This window comes from Physeter macrocephalus, chromosome 6, assembly GCF_002837175.3.
Source record: "Physeter macrocephalus isolate SW-GA chromosome 6, ASM283717v5, whole genome shotgun sequence".
NCBI classification, from domain to species: Eukaryota; Metazoa; Chordata; class Mammalia; order Artiodactyla; family Physeteridae; genus Physeter; species Physeter macrocephalus.
The window spans coordinates 94,032,089-94,059,869 of NC_041219.1; the positions used below are offsets into that span (position 1 = coordinate 94,032,089).

Below are 27,781 nucleotides of genomic sequence, written 5' to 3' on the forward strand. Positions count from 1 at the left end.
AATCTAAAAAAAAATGGTCATGAATAACCTAGAGGCAGGATGGGAATAACGACTCAGACCTACTAGAGAATGGCCTTGAGGACACGGGGAGGGGGACGGGTAAGCTGGGACAAAGTGAGAGAGTGGCATGGACATATATACACCACCAAATGTAAAATAGGTAGCTAGTGGGAAGCAGCCTCATAGCAGAGGGAGATCAGCTCTGTGCTTTGTGACCACCTAGAGGGGTGGGATAGTGAGTGTGGGAGGGAGGGAGATGCGAGAGGGAAGAGATATGGGGATATATGTATATGTATAGCTGGTTCACTTTGTTATAAAGCAGAAACTAACACACCATTGTAAAGCAATTATACTCCAATAAAGATGTTAAAAAAAATAAAAATAAAGAAAATAAAGTTTCCCCATAAAAAAAAGAAAAAAGACAATAATTGTTTCTTGATTAGCTCTTGAATGGTCAAAGTTAAACAACCTTGTTAGACTTGGATAATAACCATGACACTCAAAGCAGGAAAACCAGCAGCAGCTCATTTGTTTCTCAGTCAAGAATAAAGCTAATCATGATCAAAAGATGCCCGCCCAACCATGAGAGCACTAGATAAAGTACTTTTAAAAAATATAAATATACTAATTATCAAAAAAAACCCACAAAATTTTCTCTGTGCAACAGAGTGGAATGGAAGTGGACAGTTTTACACAGTTGCACACAGCAATGCACTATGTTTTCCAATTTCCAGGCATCTAAGTAATCACAGACCACAGTTTTTACCAAATGCTTTGCCACTATAATACCTGTATTACTATCTTTTCAGCCTTCATTGGTTTTTTTGCCATTTGCTGTCCAGCCCTCCAGACTGAGATTTCTGCTTTCTTCTGTGACAGCACCCCATTTCCAGGGATCAGTGACTGGATACATCAGGATAGGCTGGTTTATGTTGCAGTATCAAATAATCCCCCAATCTCAATGGCTTACTATTTGCAGAGGTATATTCCTCGCTCACACTACATGTGTTATAAAGGATGCTGGGCTTATCCAGGTCATTCAGGTTCCCTGAATGACAAGTGCTCCAGCTAGACACAAACTTCCACAACGGCTACCTAGAAAGGAGCCCCTTTCAGTGCTTCTCGCTGGCAATTAAATGCTTCTACCTAGAGGTGACACAAGCCTCTTTCACTCACATTGTACTTGGTCTAAGCAAGTCATGTGATCAGAGGGGGCAGAAAAGTGCAAATCTCTCATGTGTCTCCAAGGCAAGGAACTGAAGTATCCGGGAAGCCCTAGTGACCGGCAGCTCTCCCAACTCCTTCCTCCACCAATTCCCCAACTAATCACAGAAGAGTGTCTTTGTTATTTTTTAAAAAGTTAAGCATTTGGGAAATATCCCAAGACACTTCCCCTCAAAAGCATATAAATTGTGTCTCTAGAGAGTAAATAAAACAGGGAGATAGAAGCTAATATAAATATCATACTACTTATTTTTTTTATGTCTATGTTTATGTATACATTTACTTCAGACACAGGTGAGTGGGTATTGGTAGTCCCTCTGGAAAATAGAACAATATATGGCATTAACCTAGGATTTTGATTTTTAATTTTTATTCTTTTTAATTAACAAAAGGGCTGGGGACTTCCCTGGTGGTGCAGTGGTTGAGAGTCCACCTGCCGATGCAGGGGACACGGGTTCGTGCCCCGGTCCGGGAAGATCCCACATGCCGCGTCGGAGCCTGTGCTCCACAACGGGAGAGGCCACAACAATGAGAGGCCCGCGTACCGCAAAAAAAAAAAAAAAAAGGGGTGGGAATGGGGCTTTGGAAGGGAAATTCTATAAATAGTCTGCCCTTTCCCATTTACTATTTTCAAATCAACCACAATTTAGTCTCCTCCCAGGCATAAAGGCCCACGTGTTATAGCAGACTCATCTTTGCACAATTACAGAAAGAAATAGGAACCATTCTCTCCAATGTAGAGACATCTGTCACTAAGAATCAGAAAGAACTTAGCCACACAGTTGCAAATGAAATAGTTTCTGACAGGCATTTGTGACTTAAAGCAGCTACACTTAGGTAAAGGTAAGTTTACTACAACAAAATTGCATGTTGTACTGTTTAAACTCATAATCACATTGCAACGTATAAAAGCTTTCCTTTGCAAAATTTCTTCACCACAGATTTATTACACGAATATGTCTCTCCTTAACTAGGGTAAAACCAAAAGAAAGTACCTCTTTTTGAGTGGGTGACACATAGTATGTAAATACTATCTTTTATTTCATTTAAAACATTGCCAATGATTTCTGTATTTTTATCTCCTAGAGCTAAAAAAACATATGCCCTTTATACTTGCTAACTCCCTTTTATCTGAAAAGTATGAACAAAAAAGGAGATTTTTTGCTTCCCACATAAATTCCATATTCAACATTTTGCATCAGATTTTTCTTTTTTAAACATGAATACTGTTGTCAAGATAATCTAACGGTATGTAATGGATAAAATAGGAAAAAATATGTTCAAAGCAGCATTTAAATTTTCCTCCAGTTTTATGCTCTCCATGATTTGAAATATTACTTCTGAAATATAACAATAAAAATCATCTCTCAAATATATTACCTAATATTTTACAATAATTTTACAGAAACAATGACTACAAGAATAAGTGTGAATTTTAGTTTGCTCTCCATTTAAGAATATTATCTGGGGCTTCCCTGGTGGCGCAGTGGTTGCGCGTCCGCCTGCCGATGCAGGGGAACCGGGTTCGCGCCCCGGTCTGGGAGGATCCCACATGCCGCGGAGCGGCTGGGCCCGTGAGCCATGGCCGCTGAGCCTGCGCGTCCGGAGCCTGTGCTTCGCAACGGGAGAGGCCGCAGCGGAGGGAGGCGGGCTTCCCTGGTGGCGCAGTGGTTGAGAGTCCGCCTGCCAACGCAGGGGACACGGGTTCGTGCCCCGGTCCGGGAAGATCCCACATGCTGTGGAGCGGCTAGGCCCGTGAGCCGTGGCCGCTGAGCCTGCGCGTCCCGAGCCTGTGCTCCGCAATGGGAAAGGCCACAACAGTGAGAGGCCCGCGTACCGTAAAAAAAAATAAAAAATACGCTTTAGATTATCTATTGGGACTGTGTTATCACATATGTCAAAAATAAACCCACTGGTATAAAAAGAGATTGGTAATATATAGATTTGAGTAAAAACGTTCAAGGAAAATGTACTAAGATGATTAAGGAGAAATCTAGTATGGATGCCTCTCCTCTGAAACAACAATTGCAACTAAGAGTAGCTAATGACAACAATAATAGAAGCATTCAGATATGCATGGCTCACCTTTGCAAATGATATATGTGTGACCTTGGTAACTGGACACATCGAACAATAATCAATGGGCTGCCTTTGAAGATACATTAAATAATACAAAGTATCTGTAAACATAGTAAGTAGATATTTTAAAAGAGAGATAGCAATAGCCCATAAAGACTTTTAATATTAGAGCTTATCTCCTTTTAAATTATGATTCTTAAAACCCCTGTACAGAATTCTATAGGGTAGAATGATTTCCCAGAATCTCACATTCTTATTTAGCACATTACCTAAACAATGATTAAGGATAATCATTTGGAATTTGCACACCGATGTATCCTTTGTTTTTCTAGAGACAGTCTAATGTAATGATTAATAACTGGGGCCCTGAAGTCAGAGACCTATGCTTATAATAATAGCACTTACTTACAGGGTTATCAGGATTAAATGAGCAAGTTCTTAGCATAGTGCCTGGAGCAAAACATATCTTCAATGAATACTTGCTAAAATTATTATATTACATATTATTTAGTCAAGCTACATGGGGAGCTTACAAACAGGAAACAATATGAAGGTTAAATGTGCCATAAAATAGGCCACACTTGACTCAGAGGCAAGTTGTGAATAAACATCTACAAAATCATATTCATTTTTACATTACTGAAAAATCTACTTTTTGTTTACTTGCTGTTAATTGAGTTCAAAATGCCATATATCTGAAGCAACATTTAGTAATAGTGCTAAAGCACAAAGATAGCTTAGAGTGTATATTTTCCCCCAAGTACTTAGTGACCATGATTTTTGTAGCTTGTACATGAAAAAAAATCAATCCTCAGAGTTAGATTCAAGAATAAACAGACATTTTTTTTTCCTTCATTTTGAAAGACAGGTGAACAGAATGCAATTTATGAAGCACAAGTCATCATCAATTACAAGGCTTCTGGGTGTTAATGTAGATAACTTTTCATACATCGGGTTGAATCACTGTGTTTGGGCAGTGTCACACGGCCTGGTGGAAGTGCCCTTCTTGCTGTCTCTATATTCCTACCATTTCTGTCTAAGCTTCTTCAAATATACATAAATAATGTTGACTCCACAAAAAACAAAGTTCCGTAAGACATGGATTGTTTTTTAATTGCAATGATTGGGCTGGAGAGCTAAAGGAAATTATTGGTACAAAAAGAAGTGCCAATAAGCCAGATGTGGTCTGTAAAGAGGTTCCTTCACTGTATGATTTCTTCAAAGCAAAATTATATACTGTCAAATACACTGGAAATTCAGTACTTGGGACATTTTTATACCCGATTCCATTGATGAAACTTATAGCTTATTTTTGCTGACTCAAAAACTTACTTACCTCTAGTAAAATCTTATTTGCTTTATTATATTAGTAAGTGTATCTCTTGTAAATGTGTATATGCAACAATGTGTAAGCAGAAATTAATTGATAAGTAGTATAATGGTTTTCATCATTTTAATGGAGCACACTGTCCACTAGAAGTGCCTCTCTAGATAGAATTTTATATATCTAAAGACAACTAAATCCAACTCAAGTCCTTGTGAATGAGGCAAGACACATGTCAATAAATGAAACAATCTCTTACCAGAATAAAATAATCCTAACATTTCCCTTCTTCCAGAAAGCTCTTGCAGATTTTCCCCAATCAGGATAGGGCTTGTCCTGAAGCATCATATCAGTGACCTGAAGCAATGAAAGAAACTTATTTAGCATATTCAGAAATCTTCCATTCAGGTTTAAATACATATATAATTCACATTTTGCTAAGAATAAAATATGTATGTATTTTAACATTAGAATATATGCAGAGATAAAAATTAGAAGAATATACTTGAGTTAAAAGTTTTAACAGTTCATTTGACTTTACATAATGAATGAGCATATTTAAGGCTGTTCAACGTATCAAATAGTGATATTTTTTTAAAAAACATCAAGATTACCTTATCCAAGGAGGCATCTTTAAGATACTATTAACTTCTCCATAGAAACAAAAACATAATAAATAAAATGTGATATTCTTTTTAAGTTTGTCTAAATCAGAAACTCCAAAATTCAAACATTTTCTGATGTGTCTAGATTTTTACCTATATCACTATTCAAAATATTACCTTCCTTTCTCTCCCTTTTTCCCTTCAATGATGTGTGAGATATAAGACTTGAACCCTTTTTATGGCATATTATTCTAATTATCCAGTATTGTTCCAAAAATGTTCTACCTCTTTTTCTCAGGTGCACAAATCCTGCCCGTCTTGGGTAAAGTCACATCACCACTGTGATGTTTTCACCATTCCCTCCAACTGTAGGAGCCTGATTCCTTCAGCTCCATTTTTCTTTCTCAAGATTGCTTTGGCTATTCAGGGTCTCTTGTGTTTCCATACAAACTGTGAAATTTTTTGTTCTAGTTCTGTGAAAAATGCCATTGGTAGTTTGATAGGGATTGCATTGAATCTGTAGATTGCTTTGGGTAGTACAGTCATTTTCACAATGTTGATTCTTCCAATCCAAGAACATGGTATATCTCTCCATCTGTTTGTATCATCTTTAATTTCTTTCATCAGTGTCTTATAGTTTTCTGCATACAGGTCTTTTGTCTCCTTAGGTAGGATCAGTCACATCTAGTGATGACCTCCGCTCATTAGAAGCTTGCCTCGTGGAAACGATCTTAACGGCAACAACAGTTCTACTTGGGTTTCTAAGTCTGTCTGAGATGGATAAGGAGCATTAAGAAATTACAGTAACAGACATATCTTTCTTTTTTAATTTTTATTTTAATTTTATTTTTTAACATCTTTATTGGAGTATAATTGCTTTACAATGGTGTGTTAGTTTCTACTTTATAACAAAGTGAATCAGTTATACATATACATATGTCCCCATATCTCTTCCCTCTTGCATCTCCCTCCCTCCCACCCTCCCTATCCCATCGCTCTACATGGTCACAAAACACCGAGCTGATCTCCCTGTGCTATGCAGCTTCTTCCCACTAGCTACCTATTTTACATTTGGTAGTGTATATATGTCCATGCCGCTATCTCACTTTGGCCCAGCTTACCCTTTGTTGCAATGGTAAATGGGAGTGTTTCCTTAATTTCTCTTTTCGATTTTTCATCGTTAGTGTTATAAGAATGCAATAGATTTCTGTGTCTTAATTTTGTATCCTACTACTTTACCAAATTCATTGACTAGCTCTGGTAGTTTTCTGGTAGCATCTTCAGGATTCTCTATGTATAGTATCATGTCATCTGCAAACAGTGACAGTTATACTTCTTCTTTTCCTATTTGGATTCTTTTTATTTCTTTTTCTTCTTTGATTGCTGTGGCTAAGACTTCCAAAACTATGTTGAATAATAGTGGTGAGAGTGGGCAAACTTGTCTTGTTCCTGATCTTAGTGGAAATGGTTTCAGTTTTTCACCATTGAGAACAATGTTGGCTGTGGGTTTGTCATGTATGGCCTTTATTATGTTGAGGTAAGTTCCCTCTATGCTTACTTTCTGGCAGGTTTTTATCATAAATGGGTGTTAAATTTTGTCAAAAGCTTTTTCTCCATCTACTGAGATGATCATATGGTTTTTCTCCTTCAGTTTGTTAATATGGTATATCATGATTTGCATACATGGAAGAATCCTTGCATTCCTGGGATAAACCCCACTTGATCACAGTGTATGATCCTTTTAATGTGCTGTTGGATTCTGTTTGCTAGGATTTTGTTGAGGATTTTTGCATCTATGTTCATCAGTGATATTGGACTAGCTTTCTTTTTTTGTGGCATCTTTGTCTGGTTTTGGTATCAGGGTGATGGTGGTTTCATAGAATGAGTTTGGAAGTCTTCCTCCCTCTGCTATATTTTGGAAGAGTTTGAGAAGGATGGGTGTTAGCTCTTCTAAATGTTTGATAGAATTTGCCTGAGAAGCCATCTGGTCCTGGGCTTTTGTTTGTTGGAAGATTTTTAATCACAGTTTCAATTACAGTGCTTGTGATTAGTCTGTTTATATTTTCTATTTCTTCCTGGTTCAGTCTCGGAAGGTTGTGCTTTTCTAAGAATTTGTCCATTTCTTCCGGGTTGTCCATTTTATTGGCATATAGTTGTTTGTAGTAATCTCTCACGATCCTTTGAATTTCTGGGAAATACTTATCATATTTTCTAGAAGGAAGCAATCTGCTGCTATAGGACCAATTATCACAGCAGCATGTTTTGTAAAAATGACATTCAAGGACAAAGGATTTTCTCAGGAAAATAGCAAGATGAGGCAAAAATATTTTTTCTGATGCCAGACAGCTGGTCTTTTTCACTCCCAGCTCCAACTCTTTAAGTTATATCATCAGATCAATGTCAGGTCACTTGCAGCTAAATTGGCAGGAGCAGAGACAGTCATTAAAGGGATGCATTCAATAAAGAAAAATCCAATTACCTTCTGCATTAGAGAAATCAAATTCATTTCTGGTGTTGGTCAAGGACAGTCGTTGTGGGAATAGATGCAGGAAAGGGGGGACTGAGGACAATGCAAAAATGTTGCTGTGTAGCATAAATACAATGTGAAATTTGTTGATGCTTCACCCCAGGGAAGATTATTAGAATTTGAAATTGCTGGTCTTTCTTTCTAAGCTGGGACACATTTGTCTAACTCTTTGAGTCTCACAATCCTTCCCTTCTCCTTTCCTCTCTACTAGGTCTTTGCACAAAACTCAGAACTTCATTATGCCCCTTATCACATTATGCCTCGTTGGTAGTCTTTCTCAGTAGAATATAAGCTTATTTTGGGGCTTGAGTATAGTACAATCTGAGCAAGAACATGCATGTTGAGATTTAAAAGTCAGTAAGTGATCGTAAAAGCAAGTGATCTTTACAGGAATCTAAGTGAAAACTTTGCTTCTCTGTGAGTTGAGCCTATATGGCATGGTGCTAACAAGGGCAGCAAGAAGATACAATGGCATCGGTAATATCTTGCATTTGCTAGAGAGTTTCATGGATTACAAAGCTCTTAGATGTACTCTTCTTAATAATTGTTGTAGCAACTTTATAAAATAAGTCATTATATCACGCCTTTTGCCCACGGAAAAGAGAAGTTAGTGAGCAGGGTCACACTTTTAATGTACTGTTATGTGCACCAGTTCTGGGGCCAGTCTCCTTGGCTTCTAATCCAAGTTTTGTCTCTTACTATTTTTTGATTTGGGGTAAAGTAACCAACCACTCTGTGTCTCAGTTTCTTGTTCATCATCTATGGGCACACAATACTTGTTAGCAGGTGTTATAATAATTATTGATGTTTATTGTTGATGTCTATCATTCTGCTTCCTGTGACTGTGTTGAATAACTGGATTTGGAGTCAAAGGGAGTCTCATCTCTTCCATAAAGACAAAACTATCATATATTGAACCATTAGAAAATGACAAAGATACAGTACAATGTTAAAATACATTACAGATTAAATTGCTATGAAAAATCAAAGGGAAGGGAGGTCAGCAACCAAAGGTTGCAATAGTCTAAGAAGGTTTCATAGATTTGTGTAACATAACTGAGAATTAATTTGCATCTTGTACCATTCTCCAATTTTTCCAGTCTTATTTTCTTAGCCCGACTGTACATGTAGGTACTTACATGTAGGTGCTACATATAGTTTTATGTTAAGCATGTGATATTAATAAAAAATACTGATTTATTAGGATACAAGGTCATAACATAATAACAATAACAGTAGCTACATAGTGCCTCTCTTGAGATAGCTATTATGCAGTGGACTATCATTTAAGAGAAATAAGTGCTATGCCATTTATACACGAGCATATACATTAAGGATATTAATGAACACACATACACATACAGCTTTGCAATGCTCTTTTACAACTTTTCTCTGTTTAACAATATATCTTGAACATTATTATATTTACATCAGTACCTGTAAAACTATTTAAACAGTTTCTTTTTTTTGTCTTCTATCCTACATTCTTATGTGCATTTTACTGTAATATAAAAGGTTTCTATTTTTTCTGATTATCTTTATAATTAAACTTCATTTAATAGATGTATTTTATTATTTCTTTTGATTTTATTTATTCCCTGGTATGAGCATTGACAAATTATTTTTCTGCTTCTTCTCCCCCCGCCTTCTCCCTTTCCATCACCCTATTGTACTTGTTATATTATTTTTCCTATTAACTTTTTGACTCTTTGAATATATTAAGTCCCTATTTTATTTATCATCTTTAAATGATATCTTTTCCCCTCATCTATAAAAGATGGGAACATCAGAATATTATGCTTTTTTACACCATATATCATTTCTATGTTGTCATGGTTTGGGAATACCTCTATATTCTGGTCTATAATCAGAAGCTATGCATTTCTTTTGACCTTAGTTCTTCAATCAAATTGCCTCAACAATCTTTTCCAGTACTACTGCTGGAGTTTTTCCACTACTTCCAATGCCTGAACTTTTCTCTATAACACATTCTTCCGGAAGATTTGTGAAAACAATGCAGCCTACAACCAAATTGTTTATTTTCTTTACACCTGACCAATAATTAGGGTGAGTATCAAGTTACTGAATCACAATTTTTTTCCTTAGAATTGAAGGCATTGTTTTACTTTCTTAACACTGTTGAGTGATGCCAAGGAGCAGTATCAGAAAACTGGAACAAGAAATTTTTTTTCCATCTTTACAGGTGAATTGATTTTTTAATTGCTTGGATGCCCACAGTATACTCTCTCTCTCTTTTTTTTTTTTTTTTTTTTTTTTTTTTTGTGGTATGCGGGCCTCCCTCTGCTGCGGCCTCTCCCGTCGCGGAGCACAGGCTCCGGACGCGCAGGCCCAGCGGCCACGGCCCACGGGCCCAGCCGCTCCGCGGCACGCGGGATCCTCCCAGACCGGGGCGCGAACCCGCTTCCCCCGCATCGGCAGGCGGACGCGCAACCACTGCGCCACCAGGGAAGCCCCCTCTTTTTTTTTTTTAGTGTAATAATTTTGCTAAGTTTATTGATAGTTGTCTGTCACTTTTCTAGGCACAATTTGCCCTTTAAGTCTAAAGATTCACATGTTTCTTTATTCTATTAAGTCTTTTGGGAATACTTAACCATTACTTTACTTATCCATTTTTTCAGTTCTATTTTTTAGAGACACATTTATGCAGATTCTGAGTTTTTTTCTGTCTTCTATGTCTACACCTCTTTTTAACTTTTAATTTCACTCACTCAGTCATATAATATCCCTTACTACGATTTTGGGTGTGTTGACTAACGTTTGTGGAGATGCCAATTTGACCATTTTTTCTCTACATTTTTCTCTTCTGCATTCCTTTCTTGAGCCTACCATCTCTTGTTTCATCTTCTACTGTCTCACACCATCCTCTCTAAATTCTAGTATCTTTGCTTTTTGAAACCTTATTTTATAAAGACAATGATTTCACTAATTTTTTTAATTCACTGGGATATTTTTATCAAAATTTTCCTCTGGCTTGTGGTATCTTTTTTCTGGTGGAGGGTTCTTCACCTGTTATTGGATTTTCTTGTTATTTTCTTCCTCTTTTATTCTTAATGACAAAATTCTCATACTGGTTCCTTTGGAATGGATCGCCTTCTGAATGATGTGAGGTTTTCCCTGGACTAGCATTCTGCAAGAGGCTCATGTTGAGAGGAGAAAGGACTCACTCCCAATCAGAACACCCCATCCCCATTATTCCAGGCCTTTCAGGGAGGGCCACCTACTTTGGAGAACTGTTCTTTGCCAACTTGGCCTGAGATCTGTAGTCACCATATGTCCTCTTAGCATTGTCATGAAACATAGTTGACAGTCACTACATTTGGTAACCCTCCATCATAGATGATGCTTCTGATTTAGAGATGTGATTTAGTTAGAATCAGATAAAATTAGATATAGATAAAGTTAGAATCTCTGACACTTATACTCCACACTCTTTTAGTTCATTGCCCAAATCTTCCTATTTTAAAATGGAAATTCTGTATTGTTATTTAAAATGATTATTAAAAGCCCTATTCATGATGACAGGTATTTTGGGCAATTTTGAGGCCATACCATCAAAAATAATTACTACATCTGTGATATACCTCTCTCCTTGTTTTAATGGTATCCATCAGATGACCTAAATAGCATTCAAAGCTAGTTTTTATTTAACACTGTTTAGATTAATGCCTTCCCCAAATACAACTTTATTCAAAATAAAATAATGAAACGTAATATGAGATTTTACAGGTATTTGAAGATAAGGTAGTTTCAGATTTTCTGGGAGATTATTCTGAAGAAAAGCTTTGCTTCATATTCAGCATATGTGTAATATAAAATTTAATTAGGTTATCTGGCTACCTATATTTATTATATAAGTGAATTTTGAAAAAGTGTTTAGTTAATGGAATGATAAGTATTCTGTAAGAGCATTTATAATTTTCATCTCTTAAAGATAATAGTGCTAATAGTTTCCCAATTTAATAGTGTCTTCCATCTCATGAAAATTAGAGCAAAATATGCCATCAGCAATGGATGATTTTCATGGATTTCTACAATTACTTTTTAAACACTTGGATAAAGGTCCTTGTATAATTGTTACTATGACCAAGATTTGTTTTTCGTCTGTTTGTTTTTAGTTCCTTGTCCAGTTAAGAAAGTAAATTGAGATTATTAGTAATGTACTGCCCCACAGCTGCAATATTCTTTTCCTGACTTTATTGATGCTACTTTTATTTAGATTTCATTGAGGCATATCACAGGTACACATTAATTGTACAAAATTCTTTAGATGGAATTATAAGCCAGTAATTGGCACTTAGGAAGCATGAATAGGCAATTAATGCCAAATTTTCAATACCAAGCAAACCCATATTTTGGCAGGTGTTTTGAAATTCCTTATAGTTTTCATTCAGGGACAGGATGGGAAGTTACAAAGTTCCTTTAATTGTAATAGCAAACTTTACTTTTGAGGGCTTTAGCTGCCCAAAGAATTATGGTTCAGGACACATTGATTTACCAATAGCCAAAGCCAATATCAAAATGAGTGAATCTTCACATACCCAGGCCAAGAGGAGCGATTGATTATCATTATGAATAACATGAGCATGACAGTGAGTAATAAGTCATTGGTCACAAACCAGGAAATGTCAGCACTTAAGCTGGAGAGGAAGAAAAGATGGTGAGCAGGGCTCCAGTATTTCTTTAAATTGTTCATTTTACTTCTATGCTTCTAAGCAGGTTGATGGAAAGTCCTTGTTCATGCTGCAGCCATATATCCCCAAATTCTTCCCAACATCATCAAAATTATAGTAAGAAGTCTGACTCCTTTTTTTTTTTTTTTGATATTTGACTGCTGACTACTTTTAAGCTTCACCATCCACTCTTCTCCTTTTGCCCCACATCAGGGTAAGTTGATGAGAAAACCCTAGTACTCCTTCCCTTGGCATCAGCAGGAAGTCCAAACCACGAGCAGGAATTCTTACTCCAGACCCACCCCAAATCCACCATAAAAACCCCATGTCAGTCTCTTTTTCTGACTCCTTCAAGCCATTTTTGGCCCTGTTTGGGAGCCACCATGCTCTCTGAGAACCTTCATTATGGGAGGAATAAACCTTTTCATACACTGTTGGTGCAAGTGTGGCATCATCGCTGTCAACACTTGAACAAATTTGAAATGGGGTCCATCCTACTTCTATGGAATGGTCACAACAATAGCAAACTTGACAGCATCATGACAAATAGAGAGTACTTTGTGATTTTTTTCTCAGGTCTACTTTGAGATCCTAACTTTTTGTTATGGAATCTTGGCATCTTCTGATACAAACATATTCTCATCACCAAACAGCAGTGCAAAAGTCTTCAAATGAACTGAGATACTCCTAAGAGACTGTCAAGGAAACGTCAATGTATTCTTGAAACTAGTTCCATGAATCAAAGGCTAATATTATATAAAGACAAAACCTACCTAAGTGACTAAAATGAAAAACAGTAACAACACCAAATGAAGATGAGGGTGTGGAGAAATTGTGGGAGAATATCTCCCATATATTCTAGGAAAGTGAAATGTTACAGAAACTCTGGAAAATAGTTTGGCAGTTTGTTATGAAACTATACATCAATTTCAACACAGTCCAACAGTTGCACCCTTGGGTATTTTTCCTAGACAAAAATAAATGTATGATAACACCAACATCTGTACACAAATGTTCATGTCAGCTTTATTAAAAATAGCCCCAGACTGGAAACAATCTAGATATCCTTCAGTTGGTGGATAAATACATGGTTATACATCTGTGTCATGGAATAATACTTATCAATGAAAAAGAGCAAACTACTGATACATACAACAATTTGTATGAATTGCCAGAGAATTATGATGAGTGACAAAAAGTCATTCCAAAAGATCACGTACTTTTAAAATCTATTTAGATTGCATTTTGAAAAGATAAAATTTTTGAACTGGAGAACAGATTAGAGGTTGCCAGGGGTTAGGAAACAAGGTGTGGCAAAGGTCGGGGGGTGAATATGGTTGTATAAGGCAGCATGAGGGATCCCTGTGGTGATGGACTTGTTCTGTATCCTAACTGTGGTGATGGATACACAAACATATATATGTGATAAAATGGTATAAAACTAAAAACACACACACATACACACATACAAATAAGTACTAGTAAAACTTGAGAAATCTGTATAAGACTGGTGGATTGTGCCAATGTCAATATCTTAGCTGTGATACCGTACTATGAAGTAACAGGGGGAATCTGGATAATGGGTGTATGGGATTTCTCTGTAGTATTTCTTACAATAGCACATGACTCAGTTATCTCAAAATAAAAGTGTTAATTGAAATTTTTTAAAAAAGCTGATGTGATATAAACCCTTCATACAAAATAGGGAGGAAGTAAAAGCTCCCAGCTCTAGCAATAATATCCTGAATGTAAAGGGAGACACTGTAAAATGCAAAAGATTTAAAGTGGTTGAATTAACACTGCAAACCTACTCATTATCAGAATATAAACTTCATGATTGCAGAGATTTTGTATATTTTGTTCACACTCTGTCCCCATCCTCTAGCATTCTATCTAGTATACTGTAGGGTCTCAGTAAACATTTATTGAATGAATGAATAAAAGGATGACTGGATGAATGAGTAAACAAAGGGAATCAAGAGGAGCATGGAATGCAGAACAGACCAGTGGGGAAGGCTAGAATAAATAGTATTAGTCCAAGGAGCTCTTTCAAAATTCTCTGTTTAAAGCCTCTCCAGTAATTAGTGGTGATGATGGTGCTAATAGTGGCAGTAGCAGTAGTGGTGGTAGGAGTGTAGTACATAGATGGTAGAATATTCCTTTTCCTCCCAACCCCACCCTTCACCTCTTGGAAAGGTAGGAAGACACAGGAGGTATATAGTTAAGATTCCAAAAGAGGTAGAAGTGGTCTTTATCAATGTCTGGAAAAATAAAGAAATCAAATACAATTTCAAACAAGGATATTAAGTCTAAGATGCGTGCTACTCACCTTATCCATGTGCATAATATATTTGCTTTATTATGAATTTATTTATAGATGAACTACATAAGGACACATAGTAATCCCCTATTTTAAAGACTGGACAGTATACACTTTCATATGCCTTTTTTGTGGTGTTGATACATTGTATAACTCTGGGGGGTAGTGTGTGGTGGCCTCTGGACTTGGACAGTACCCAGCCTGTGCATCTTTACATAGTGGTCCTGTTTTATTGGTATCTCTGCATTCCTGGTAGCATAGCATTATTTTCTTATCCTCCCTCTTAGGTCACTCTATATGGAAACAAAGTCTAAATGCACTTCTTTGACACTAAGGAAATACTGTACTGTACAGGACAATGCATGTAGTTTTTCTCCTATCACTGCCACCTGACCCCCACTACACACACCATAACACACACACGGACACACACATACAGTCAGTCTTACAGAACAGCACTTCCAGCTGAGTCAAAGAAAGAGCCAATGGCCAACCAGAAAGGATTATGCATACTCACTGAGGTACATTAGCTGAGTATACTATTAAGTAAATGGAAAATACGGATGAAATTTTCCTAAATTACCTAGGGATGCCTTGAATGAATTGCTACAAGAAATATCTGAAAATCACTGGCAAACATCTACTGGTGAACATTAAACCTGGAATGTATTCTACAGCTTTTTAGAAGTACAACCAGGATTTCAAAAGGCATGAATATTAATGCACCTGCTTATTATCTCCATTGATAGCCTACATGCTTTTGTGATATATTGCACCTTATTGCTGGATCCCTACTGATTTACAGAGTCATGGACTGTTTTATTATTAAGTAAGGAGATTGGGCATGTTTCAGTATATAGAAGCATTTAGAAAAAGATACCTGACTTATCTGAATACAGAAATATACACAATCTAAAAGTATCTTCCCAGGCAAGGTCTGCAGAGTTTCAAACAGTATGTTAACAGATGCAGAATAAATACAATGTGCCCCAGTACAATTTGCTGTCTAGCACTTTGAATTATAATATAGAATAAATGGAAAGAACTAGAATTATTACTGATGTTGCTGAACAAGAAGCCAGCAGAAAAATATTTAGACTATCTTCTGCCATGTTATTCCTTATGAGTGGCTAAATTATCAAATGATAGTAGCTTAATATTACAAGGTTAAGCATTTATTTTTGTTTTGTGGCTTGAAGGAATAAGCAGTTTTCAGCATCCATACTTTCCTTATTTTGTTAACATAGATAAGAGATTACTACTAGAGAAATTAATTATACAAAATAGGCCATAATATGGTAGCTTTGTGACTGTACATATGAATGGAGGGCCAATAGAAAGACATAGAGAAGATGTTTTCAGAAATGTGATTATAAGAACCATTATTCACCAAGCAGCCTTAGAACACAGAAAGGGCAAACATCTCCTTAAAGGGAAAATGAATCTCATTTTAAAGATCTCAGCATTCCAGTTTCTGAGTGAAATGCCTAAAACATGCTAGCTTTAATGACAGAACCAATGGAGTAGGTTCAGTCTCCCAGACCCAGCACCACTATGTAACCTGCCATATTGCTTGCATGATATTTATCAAAATGTTTCAGTCAACTCTGAAAGGTGACAAATCCAAATCTATAGGCCAGTGGGTTGAAAAGAATTGGCTTGACATTCCTACTGCTAGTAAATAGAAAGTTCAAGAAAAGGCTGATAAATCAACCATCTGACATAACCACCTTTGTTCTGTTTTCAAAATTTGAGAGATTATCAAGTAAGGCAACCACCAAGTAACATACCTTATAAATTTAAGCATTATTTCTATGTTATATTGGTGCCTGATATAATTATAACACTATGGACTAAATGTTTGGGTGACATAATAGCAAGTTCAGAATTCAAAAGCAGTATCCTAAATATGTGTCTTCGCAGTGGGATTATTATTTCAGCATTGTGTCTAAAAGTAAAACTAAATATTTTCATTTCAAATACAAGTAAAATATTGGTTTTAGAGCATATTTTAAAAATTAAACCTAGGAAGTCGCTTTAATCAATATGTTTTCTGTCGTTTTGTTAATATATCACAGACATCTACATATTCAAGATGTTTTAATCAAAATTATTAAAATTGTATCTATATCAAAGAGCATATAATGTATATTAAGGCATAAAGAATACAAATAAATAGTACAGCATCTTCCACCACGTACCTTGAAAAAAATAGAATGAAAACAAAAACTTTTAAGCCCTCTGTGTACTTATCTCCAGTCAAATTACCTTGGGGTAACCACAATTCTAAATCTTGTATTTTATAATTCCCATTTCCTTGTTTTTCTTTGTGGCTTTATGTCATCTGGATGTAACCACAAATATAATAAAATATTATTTAGTTATATATATTTTGTGTATTTGTAGTTAAACAGAATAATTCAATGTGATTTTCCTACATCTGGTTTTTTCACTCATTATTTTTCTGAGATTTATCTAGAATGAAGCATTTAGTTATACATTTGATCTCCACTGCATCTCTATTGATAATTTCTTTTTCATTTTTCATATGGCTTATTTGTACCTTTTTTCTTTTAATTTTGATTACTCTTGTAAAGATTTGTCAATTTTATTAGGCTTTCAAAATTTCCTTGGTTATTTTAATTATTCTATAGTACCTTTATTTTTATTATATTAATCTCTGCTCATATTTATTCCTTCCTTCTGTTTTTTAACTGATTCTCCTGTTTCTGGTCACCCTAAGATCTTAATGCTGTATACTTAATTTATTCATTTTCAGTGTTTCTTTTTTTTATTGTAAGTATTATGATGGTGGAGTTTTCAATTATTAAATTCTGTCAATTTATCCTTTATAAATGTTGAAGGTATGTTATAGGGTACATATTAGTTTAAAATTGTTACACCTTCCTGGTGAATTCATTTTAACCCGTGGTTAACTCTCTTTAACCCTAAAAATGCTTTATTTTCCCTCTCAAAGGTCTATTTTGCTTGCTATCAATGTAGCTACATCAATTTTATTTTGGATAGTGTTCCCCTAGTACCTATTTTCCATTCCTTTACTTTCAAAATATCTGTTTCTTTATATTGGGGCATGAGTCTTGAAAACAGCATGTGGCAGGCAGAAATCAAAGAATGATCCCAAATGACCCTTGCCTAATTGATCCAGTGAATTCTGCCGACAAGCTGAATGAACTTGGAAGGGGATTCTTCCCCAGACCCTCCAGGTAAGAGCCCAGGATGGTCAAAACTTTGATTTCAGACTTGTGAGATCTGAAACAGAGAACCAAGTGGAGCTCATGCAGACTTCTGACCTACAGAACCGTAAGCTAATGAATAGGTTTTGTGTTAAGCTGCTAAATTTCTGATAACTTGTTATGTAGCAACAGAAAACTAATATACAGCGTATAGTTTAAAATTGCTTTAAGCTAATCTGTCCATCTTTGTCTTTTAAGAAGTTACATTAGCTGTGCTTACTAATATAATTTATTTCTACCCCTTCATTTTTTACCTCTATTGCTTCAACTTTTCTTTTTTTCCTTCATTTTTGCCTTCTTTCAGATTGATTGAGTTTGTATTTGCATTTCATTTCTTTCTTTCTTCTGTATTGATTTCGATGCTATAGTATTTATTTCTATTTACTAGGAATTTGTCCCAGAAATTTCACTCAGTATACATAAATTAGTAAAATCTAGTTAATCAGTATCACTACTCTACTCCCAAACAATTCAAAGAACTTATAGTGATTGAATTCTGATCATCCCTTCCCAACTTACATGCAAATTTGTCTAGAATTTTAGTTCCATCTGGCTTTTATTACCACCTGCTTATTTTTAACAAATAAGTCATTATGGTTAATTTTTCACAGTCATTTTTTTGCTTATATTTAAAAGCATAGTAAACATTTTTTGTCCACAAATCTCTTCTAGCAACTCAGATTGTCTTTTTAGAATCATTATTCTTGTATCTTCATTGTAATGTTGCCTTGAGAAGTTTCTTTAGTGAGTTTGTAAAGATAAAGTTTGTTTTACTTTTTTCTGAAAATTTCTACTTGGCTGTTATTGTTACACAAGAGTTTTTATGGGTTTTACTGTTCTAAGAAAATTGTTTTTTAACATATGGAAGATATTCTCCTGGCCTCTTTTGTTGCTGGTTAGAAATCGTCAATCTGTCATTTCTTTATAGGTAACTTGTTTTGTTTTCTTGTAACTTTTAAGGTTATTTTTCATTTGATGATATGTAGTTTCACTCTCACTTATCTAGGGATGGAATTTTTTTCCTATTTTGAATTTGTTGTGATTCTGGAAGCTGAAAATTTGTAAAATCTAAGCTTTTTTTTTTCCCTTCAAATATTGCTTCACCCCATCCTATTTCCACCTTCTGGAATTTTGATTAGATGCACATAAGAACTTGTCACTTCATGTCTCTTACCTTCTTTTAAATATTTTCTATTTCTCTGTACATCACTATGGAAAAATATATTTCAGATGTATTTTATACTTTAATAATTATCTATCTTTGTCTAATATGCTCTTTAACCCAACAAATAATTTTTCATTTCAATCATTATGTATTTTTATTCCTAAAAGTTCTGTTTGGGTCATTTTCAAATTACCCAGTCTTTCATTCCTTAGTTATATTTTCAATTCCTTCTTTATTCATTTGAATATATTATTTGAAAATATGTTTTTATGTGCTATATAGAACATTCTAAAAACTAAAATCTGTGTGGGTCTGTTTCTGCTAGTTGTATTTACTGCTGTTACTCATGATACTTATTTTTTGTGTCTTTTGTAATTTTTGATTATACAGTCATGTTTATTGGCATTTTATTTATGGAGATATTTTAAGGACAGGTTTGTTAACATGTTCCCTCAGAGAGAATTCATGCTTGGCTCTGTGAAGGGCCTAAGAAAACTTCCAACCTGGGATCACTTTAAAATAAATTCTTAGTGTAAAGTTTATGAACCCGCAGGAAGTGAGAATTTGGGCCATCCACCCACTTGGGGGACAGTTTATGGTTATAGATTCTCAGGGGAGACTTCATTTTCTCCTCTCTTCAGAACCCATGACAAGGCAGCCAAGTTTCTAAGGTGTTTCCTCATTTAGGGCAAATTTTTACCAGTCAACTTTCTCACTGAGAGTGAAGTTTTTCCAGGTTCCTGGCTTTTTGTTGACTGTTTCTAATTTGATAGTACATCTCATCTGGACCCTCAGTTTTGTCTTCTTTTCCTCACATGAGTGTAAAAAAAAGAGCTCTAAGTCACTAACAATGGGCAGATGCCCACAGGCCAGTCACTGTCCCTCTCCTTAACTATCTGGGTTTGATTCATATTTTACTTTTGGTTTGTAAGGATATCCTTTATTTTCCAAAAAGAAAAAGACCATGGTTTTGAAAAGATTGCTATTTTTATTTTCTATTTGTTTGATTTAAAAATATGAATATAGTCAAGGTGTTTGTTATTGGAAGGTGGTTGATTTTGTTATTGTTTTTGCTTTTTCCCAGTTATCTAGTTCACCATATTCCCAGTAACAGTTCAATTTTTCTATCATGCTCACTTTAGCAGTGTACAGAGCATGATGTTTTAACAAAGATACCAAGTTTTCATCATTAATCCTAGAAAGGCTAGATTAATGTCTAGAAATAATTAATTCTAGAATGAATAAAGATAGTCAATAATTTTCAAAGGTGCATAGCCAAATAAACTCATAGGTTCTCTGTTTTGTTTTCCAGTCTACAAGTACAAAGCTGGGTGCACTTGAGAAATGCCTCCTCTCCCCACACATAACTCATTTCCACCTTAATCTGAAGCAGAGAAGATGCTAATCAAGTTTTCACTTTATATCTTTGAGAGTTTAACACATGTTTATTGATAGCAAATTCACATGTATTTTCTCCATGATCTAGGCATCACTGTGTTCCCAGTTTCGGGAGCAGAGGAGGCTTGATAACTGGTCCAAGGTCAGAGTGTGGCAGAACCAAGATGCAGAATAAATGCCAGTATGCCCAATTCCAAAGTCCAAGCTGTGAGCCAGTGTGCTCTGTGTCTACTTCATTAATATTATCGATGTTTTATTCCAACAAATAATTTATCATCAATTGAAAATCTTCATTTAACAAATGGTGAAGCAGATACAGAGGAGTTTCATGACATGCACAGAGCAATTTAGCATTTACAGCCAAAGTAGGCCATCTTGTTCTTAATCCTCTTCCCTCACTGACACTTACATTTGGAATATGACAACCCCCTCTAGAGAAGTCTGAAAACACTGGGCATCCAGTATGTCCTAAGAGACAGTCAGAGCAGGAAGCCAAGGGCCAAGCTTCAGATGCAGAGGACCTTGGATGCTATGCATGGCCCCCTGGCTCTGCTGCTGAAGACTCTACTGTGGGAGTGGGAATGAGGTTTACATGTGATTATCCTTTACAGTTTTATCCCAAACCCACTTCCCCTACTACTGGTCTACTCCGCTAAGATTGAAATTATTATTTGAGGCAATGGTATACAAAGGGGTGTGATTACTGCATTAAATCTGAAAAATTAGAAAGAAACATCTTAGAACCACAATTTAGTGTCAATCTTACCCTTATACATTCCTCTTTATGTGTAAAGCTTATTCTGATCATAAATACACAAATAAAATGTGCATCCATTGACTCCTTTATGTTTTATCACACGATTTGGAAAATGTTTACATATTTTATAAGTATTTATTAAATATTTTTCTTTTAAAGCGTTTTGAACCACCACACACTAAAGTACTTCTTTACTTATGGGAAAAAAATAAGTTGCTACTTCAACTCAATTTAAAGCAATGTTCAATATACTAAATACTCACTGACCACTACCCTTGTGACCGCCACTAAGCACTATGATAGTTCATTGACTTGTTTCAGGTTGTTCATCCTTATAATGGGGATGATAAGCCCTGTGTCCCTCACAAGATTGTTGTGGGTCTTGTGGTGGTTAATTTTATGTGTTACCTTGATTGTGCTAAGGGATGCCCAGATACCTGATGAAACATTATTTATGAGTGTGTCTGTGAGTGTGCTTCCAGAAGAGATTAATATTTGAATTGGTAGACTGAGTAAAGAAGATAGCCCTTGGACTTAGGGGCATCATCCAATCCATGGAGACCCTGAATAGACCAAAATGTGGAGGAAAGGTGAATTTGTTCTTTTTGCTCCTGCTGGGACATCTATCTTCCCCTGTCCTTGGACATCAGCGCTCCTGGTTCTTGGGCCTTCAGGACTCGGACTGGGACTTATACCATTGGACTCCATGTTCTCAAAGTCCTTTGGACTTGTACTTATATCAACGAATCCCTACTCTTAGGTCCTTGGACTCAGACTGAATTATACTGGCTTTCCTGGCCTTCCAGCTCTCAGATGGCAGATCATGGGATTTCTTGGCCTCCAAAATCTCAGGAACCAATTCCTATAATAAATATCCTCATATGTATACATATATCTATATCTAATCTATATCTAAATCTATATCTATATTTATCTATATTTCCTATTGGTTCTGTTTTTTTGGTGAGCCTTGACTAATATAGGCCTGGAGCAGAAAATACTATTAAATGATCCAACATGTAAGGTCATTATTGAACAAAGCAAGCATATCAGAGTCCCTGACTTCAAGGAGTTTAGAACCAGTCAGTAGAAAACCTCAAATCAGTTCGATGCAGGACAAAACAAAATGTCAGTTGAAGCCATTACAAGTCTACCAACTCTTATCTAAAATTTACTGGGGTCAGATACATTTTAGGATTTAGAATTCTTCAGATTCTAGAAGGGGAACATAGTAGACATAGGTTTAGGAGGTAACACTTCCACAATAAAACATATTCATATTTCTGTAACAAAACACGTGAGTCTTCACACTTGTCGGGGTAAATAAAGAGCACAAAGAGCCTGTGTCAGTTCAGATCTGGTTTTGCCAAGAATGAAGGCAGGGTAGGTTTTGCTATGAAGTGAGTTGTAAAATCTTTTTTTTTTTTTTTTGGCTTTCAAAGCTTTTGAGATTTTGAAATTGTGGATAAAGAGTTATAAATTTCAGGCATATGTAACTGAAACAATTATTTATCATCGGTTTCTTACTCAATCTGTTCCTTTCATTTATCCACAGATTTATCTAGTAAATGAATTATCTTTCTGGTAGAAGCCACAACAGTCATCAGAATCACCTAAGTAACATTCCTGTCACTCAGTTGCTGAGTCTTACCCCAGGGCAATCGGATCCCATTTGTCTGAATCCAGATCTCAGTATTTTTTCTGAAGTCCTACAAATGATTTTCTATACATCCTTTTTTTGAGAACCACGATTTTAAGAGACAATATCTTTGCTCTATATCTGGTTTAATAGCTCAAGAAAATCAACAAACAAGAATGTTTCATGTTAAGTTAAATTAAATTTCATGATATTAGAATATCATGAAAGTGGGTTGTCTATTTCATTAAATTCTGTACTTTGAGTGGCCATTTTCATTATTATTACTTTCCCTAGCTGGACACTTCTACAGTTCACACTGTGTGCACAGCTGGTGTGGATCAATCCTTGGTCTAGAGCTGGTCCTGTTTGTCATCTCTATTCCTTTAATTGAGCAATTTAATCAGTCATAGGCATAGGTCTATGAAGCTTATTTTGGCATAGGTCTATGAAGCTCTGTCAGAAAATCATGCTTGCTATTCATTTAAAAACAGGTAACCCGAGAATTTCATACATTTTCAGCCAACTCATCTAGCATGTAGCTCCAAGAATTTAGAAGAAATGATTTAAACTCTGGATTTTTATTCATAAAATAAATCTAACTTTTCTAAAATCACTTCTACATCCCCTTATAGTGATTCAGAGAAGTTAATTTTGATACCACTTCTAAGTTCTTTCCTTTAAGTTTGAAGAAGAGCAATACATTACTGCTTTTCTTTGCCTATTTAAAGTTTCTGAACCTTTTTTCCTTTCCCTTTTACAAAAGAGATGTTTAAGCATTGCAGGTTGCTGAGACTTTTTTCTTGTTCTGAGGAGTAACAAGACAATATATATTTTTTTCTTTCAGGTATAGCATGCTGTCATATCCTTTTTTTTTTTTTTGGGGTATGCGGGTCTCCCTCTGCCGTGGCCTCTCCCGTTGCGGAGCACAGGCTCCGGACGCGCAGGCCCAGCGGCCATGGCTCACGGGCCCAGCCGCTCCGCGGCATGTGCGATCCTCCCAGACCGGGGCGCGAACCCGGTTCCCCTGCATGTGCAGGCGGACGCGCAACCACTGCGCCACCAGGGAAGCCCCTGTCATATCCTTTTGTATATTACAAACAAGTTAATAAATTCATGCTTATGATCACATGAGCCTAAGGTAAATACCTTTATGTCTCAGAGTATACTATTGTACAGAAGAAAATCTAACATTCTTTTAGGGTCTCTAGCTTATCAAAACCATTCTCACAAACCTTTATATATTTTCCATAGCGATAAGTAATCCCTTCATACAATACTGAGAAATACCATTTTCTGCAATAGCACTTGACTGAAAGAAAGATTCCCAGCAAATAGATATTTGAAATAAGTATTAAGAATGCAAAATAAATCCATTCCTAATTATGGCAACGAATTGGACAGGGGAATCACTCACTCACTTACTCTATTATGAATTCTTAATTCATTAAGAATTATCAATGTGCTAAAGCACTATTTTAGATTATTGGGCTACATCAATGAAAACAAATAAAAATTATGGTATTAACATTGTAGAAGGAGGGGCTTCCCTGGTGGCGCAGTGCTTGAGAATCAGCCTGCCAATGCAGGGGACATGGGTTCGAGCCCTGGTCTGGGAAGATCCCACATGCCGCAGAGCACCTAGGCCAGCGAACCACAACTACTGAGCTTGCGCGTCTGGAGCCTGTGCTCCGCAACGGGAGAGGCCTGCGTACCGCGATGAAGAGTGGCCCCCGCTCGCCGCAACTAGAGAAAGCCCTCGCACAGAAACGAAGATCCAACACAGCCAAAACTAAATAAATTAATTAATAAACTCCTACCCCCAACATCTTAAAAAAAATTGTAGAAGGAGAAACAAAATTTAAACAATAAACGTAAATAGGTTCCATAGTATATTATAAGGCAATAAGTGACATGGAAAAGAGACAAACATGAGCATGGTAAGACAGATGGGCATGCCAGGGGGAAGCAGTAGCAGAAGATGGGGATGATTGCAATTGTACTTAGGCTTCGTTGAGAAGGTGGCATTTGAGCAAAATGGACAGCTAAACACAAGGCGCAGGAGCAAGGAGGCTCGTCGCTCAAGTCTGCTGGCCTCCTTTCTTTATCCAATGACCTCTGAAGACAAAGGTCAAGAAGTAACTGGCCACTGGGAATGGCACAATTAGGGCTGAGTTGCTCTAGAAACCATGATAACCTGCCATTACTCTCAGATTCTCTTTACCAAGTTGAGGGGTCCTTGAATGGCTTAAGCATTAAGATGTAGTAAGATGGAAAACCAGTACCAGAAAAACAATAAGGAAAAATGAATCAGGATTAGCAGCAAAGGGTCAGCAGAGAAGTAAAGCCAAAGTCATTTATTAGATGCTCAAACGGAAGATGACTAAAGTTACTGAAAGAGAAAACAGAACCACAGGCCTAAAAGAGGAGCCCAAATCAGGAAGAAGTAAAATCAGATATGGAGATGCCAGTAGCTCACATTGTCTGAGTAATTTAATGTGATCTTTGAGGCCTGGAGGTATGCCTTCCTGCTTCATGAGGTGCCCCTAACTATTTGACTGTATTTTACATCCCTCTTTCAAATTTGTTCCGAAAGAGGCACTATGTGCAAGTTCTTCCCCCAAACACTAGGTTGGATTCTTTTACTTCATCTCTTAAACCATTCTCAGAGCCACCTAAAAGCAAGGATTTAATTTCATCAGCTGCCTGTTGAAATAGAAAGCTGGCTATATTGATTCTTCCTTAGACCTAGTGGATAGATCAATACTAAGTAAATCATTGGTTAGAGCTCCATATGAGTCAGTTAGGATCTTAAAAAGCATCTCTCTGCTCAATATGTGTATACTTGCACCCCTTACATGAAGCAGCTCTCTCAAAAAGCAAATGCTGATGGTCAAATGGGATTACTTAAGGGCAGTAGACGATTGATCTTCAAACATTAGGACATAGTACTTTGCCTGAGAAGCTACCCACTTCTTTGGTTTATTCTATTTATGACTCAAGACCCAGCACAAGTACAATATACCCATTTCCCCCATTCGACTGTGAGCAGGTCTAGGTTACAGATCCCAATGTATTCAACCTGAATGCCTCACACTTTCTTTAGCACATTATATTATTTCATAAAACACTACTGAGGGCCAAACATTAAAAATATATGGCCCTTGCTCTTCAGGGACTTTCAAATATTTGATAAAAGATTAAATGAAAAAGAAATATTAGGTTAACAGCATTCCCTCTAAAGGACATTAATAGGAGAAACTACACATAATCAAAATTCCTCTTATAGCATATAACACAAAATAATATACTTTTGAAAAATAGAAAAATGAGAAGTTTGCTTTGACAAACATACAAATCATAGGAATCAGAGAAAATAATCAAGATCATAATGACCTTGATATTTTTTCCTATTTACTTCTGTCCATCTGGATTAAACTGATATGGGTAAAATAAATATGCAAATATAAAAGTCTGGATACAATTAAAAAACACATATACATTAAATAGTTTTAAGAAGCCTCCCTAGTGAGAGTCCATCTGTGCAAGAAACTAATATGTACTAGAAAACTTGACTGCCTTCAGAATTAAATAAGGAGGATGCTTAAATATAAAATTACTGCTAGTTTAATGTAAGATTATTTTCTACATACTCCCAGGTTCTCTCCATTCAAATCGCTCCTGAAGAGAACGTTAGGCATGTTTAAAGATAGAGTACACAGGGAGTGGGAAGGTAAGCTGGGAAGAAGTGAGAGAGTGGCATGGACATATATACACTATCAAATGTAAAACAGATAGCTAGTGGGAAGCAGCCGCATAGCACAGGGAGATCAGTTCGGTGCTTTGTGACCACCTAGAGGGGTGGGATAGGAGGGGGGGAGGGAGGGAGACGCAAGAGGGAAGAGACCTGGGAACATATGTATATGTATAACTGATTCACTCTGTTGTAAAGCAGAAGCTAAGACTCCATTGTAAAGCAATTATACTCCAATAAAGATGTTAAATAAATAAATAAATAAATAAAATAAAGATAGGGTAGTTCCTTCAGCCCACTCAGTAGAACCACTACTGAGTCTTACTCTCATGAATTGAAATTTTAATGTGTTCCAAAGAACTGAGCACAGAGAAGCAGTGATTTGGGAGATTGGAGATGAAATTACTTTTGCTTGCCTAGTGTAAAAGTATCTATTTTTTTTTTTTTTAACAAATTCATAACCTTTTTCCTCTTGGTTTTCTACCACAAAGTTGTTATAAAATGAGGGATGCTAAGGTAGTCCTTCTATTAGGGACAGTAAAATTAATCTTCCTAGATATACAACGTGGCTACTCGAAATTACGTTAAACTGAACAGAGTTCTGAATATTACTAGGTTTTTAAAACATAAGTTTCTTATAGGCTATTATGATAGTAAATCATTCTCCTTGTCACCTACCCTGTTCCACAGGAAAACTGGGTAAGTATGACACAACATATGGGGAGGTTTGACGGTAAGCAATTCACACATGCACGCCTCTCTCTCTGCATCTTTTCATGTGCCTTTAACAGCTCAGAGAGAATTTGCTAAGTTGGCTCTCATTTAAACAAACAAGTTGTAAAGTGAAGGATACTGCTCTCACTGGACCAACTTTTCTTGGTTTGCCAACCCTAGGTCTCTGTAGGAGAAAATGTTCTGATTATTCTCATTGAGGCGTAAGGTTCAGTGGAAAGGCAAGTCAACAGGGGTTGCTTGACTCAGCTGTCAGTGTTGGTATTGAAAGGGCTAGGGCTTCCCATGATATCTGAAAGAGCAGATGTCGGAATC

At 36.3% G+C, this 27,781-nt stretch overlaps 1 protein-coding gene across 19 annotated transcripts in view; it reads right to left on the reverse strand.

The window, feature by feature from the left end:
* The window catches only part of TMEM117 (transmembrane protein 117), a 555,808-nt gene that overhangs the window by 210,992 nt on the left and 317,035 nt on the right, over positions 1–27,781 (reverse strand). For all 19 annotated transcript variants that reach the window (XM_028491416.2, XM_024122878.1, XM_055085666.1 and 16 more), the window contains one exon: positions 4,887–4,984. In XM_028491416.2, the coding sequence (XP_028347217.1) occupies positions 4,887–4,984 (98 nt within the window). The remainder of the gene's footprint in view (positions 1–4,886; positions 4,985–27,781) is intronic.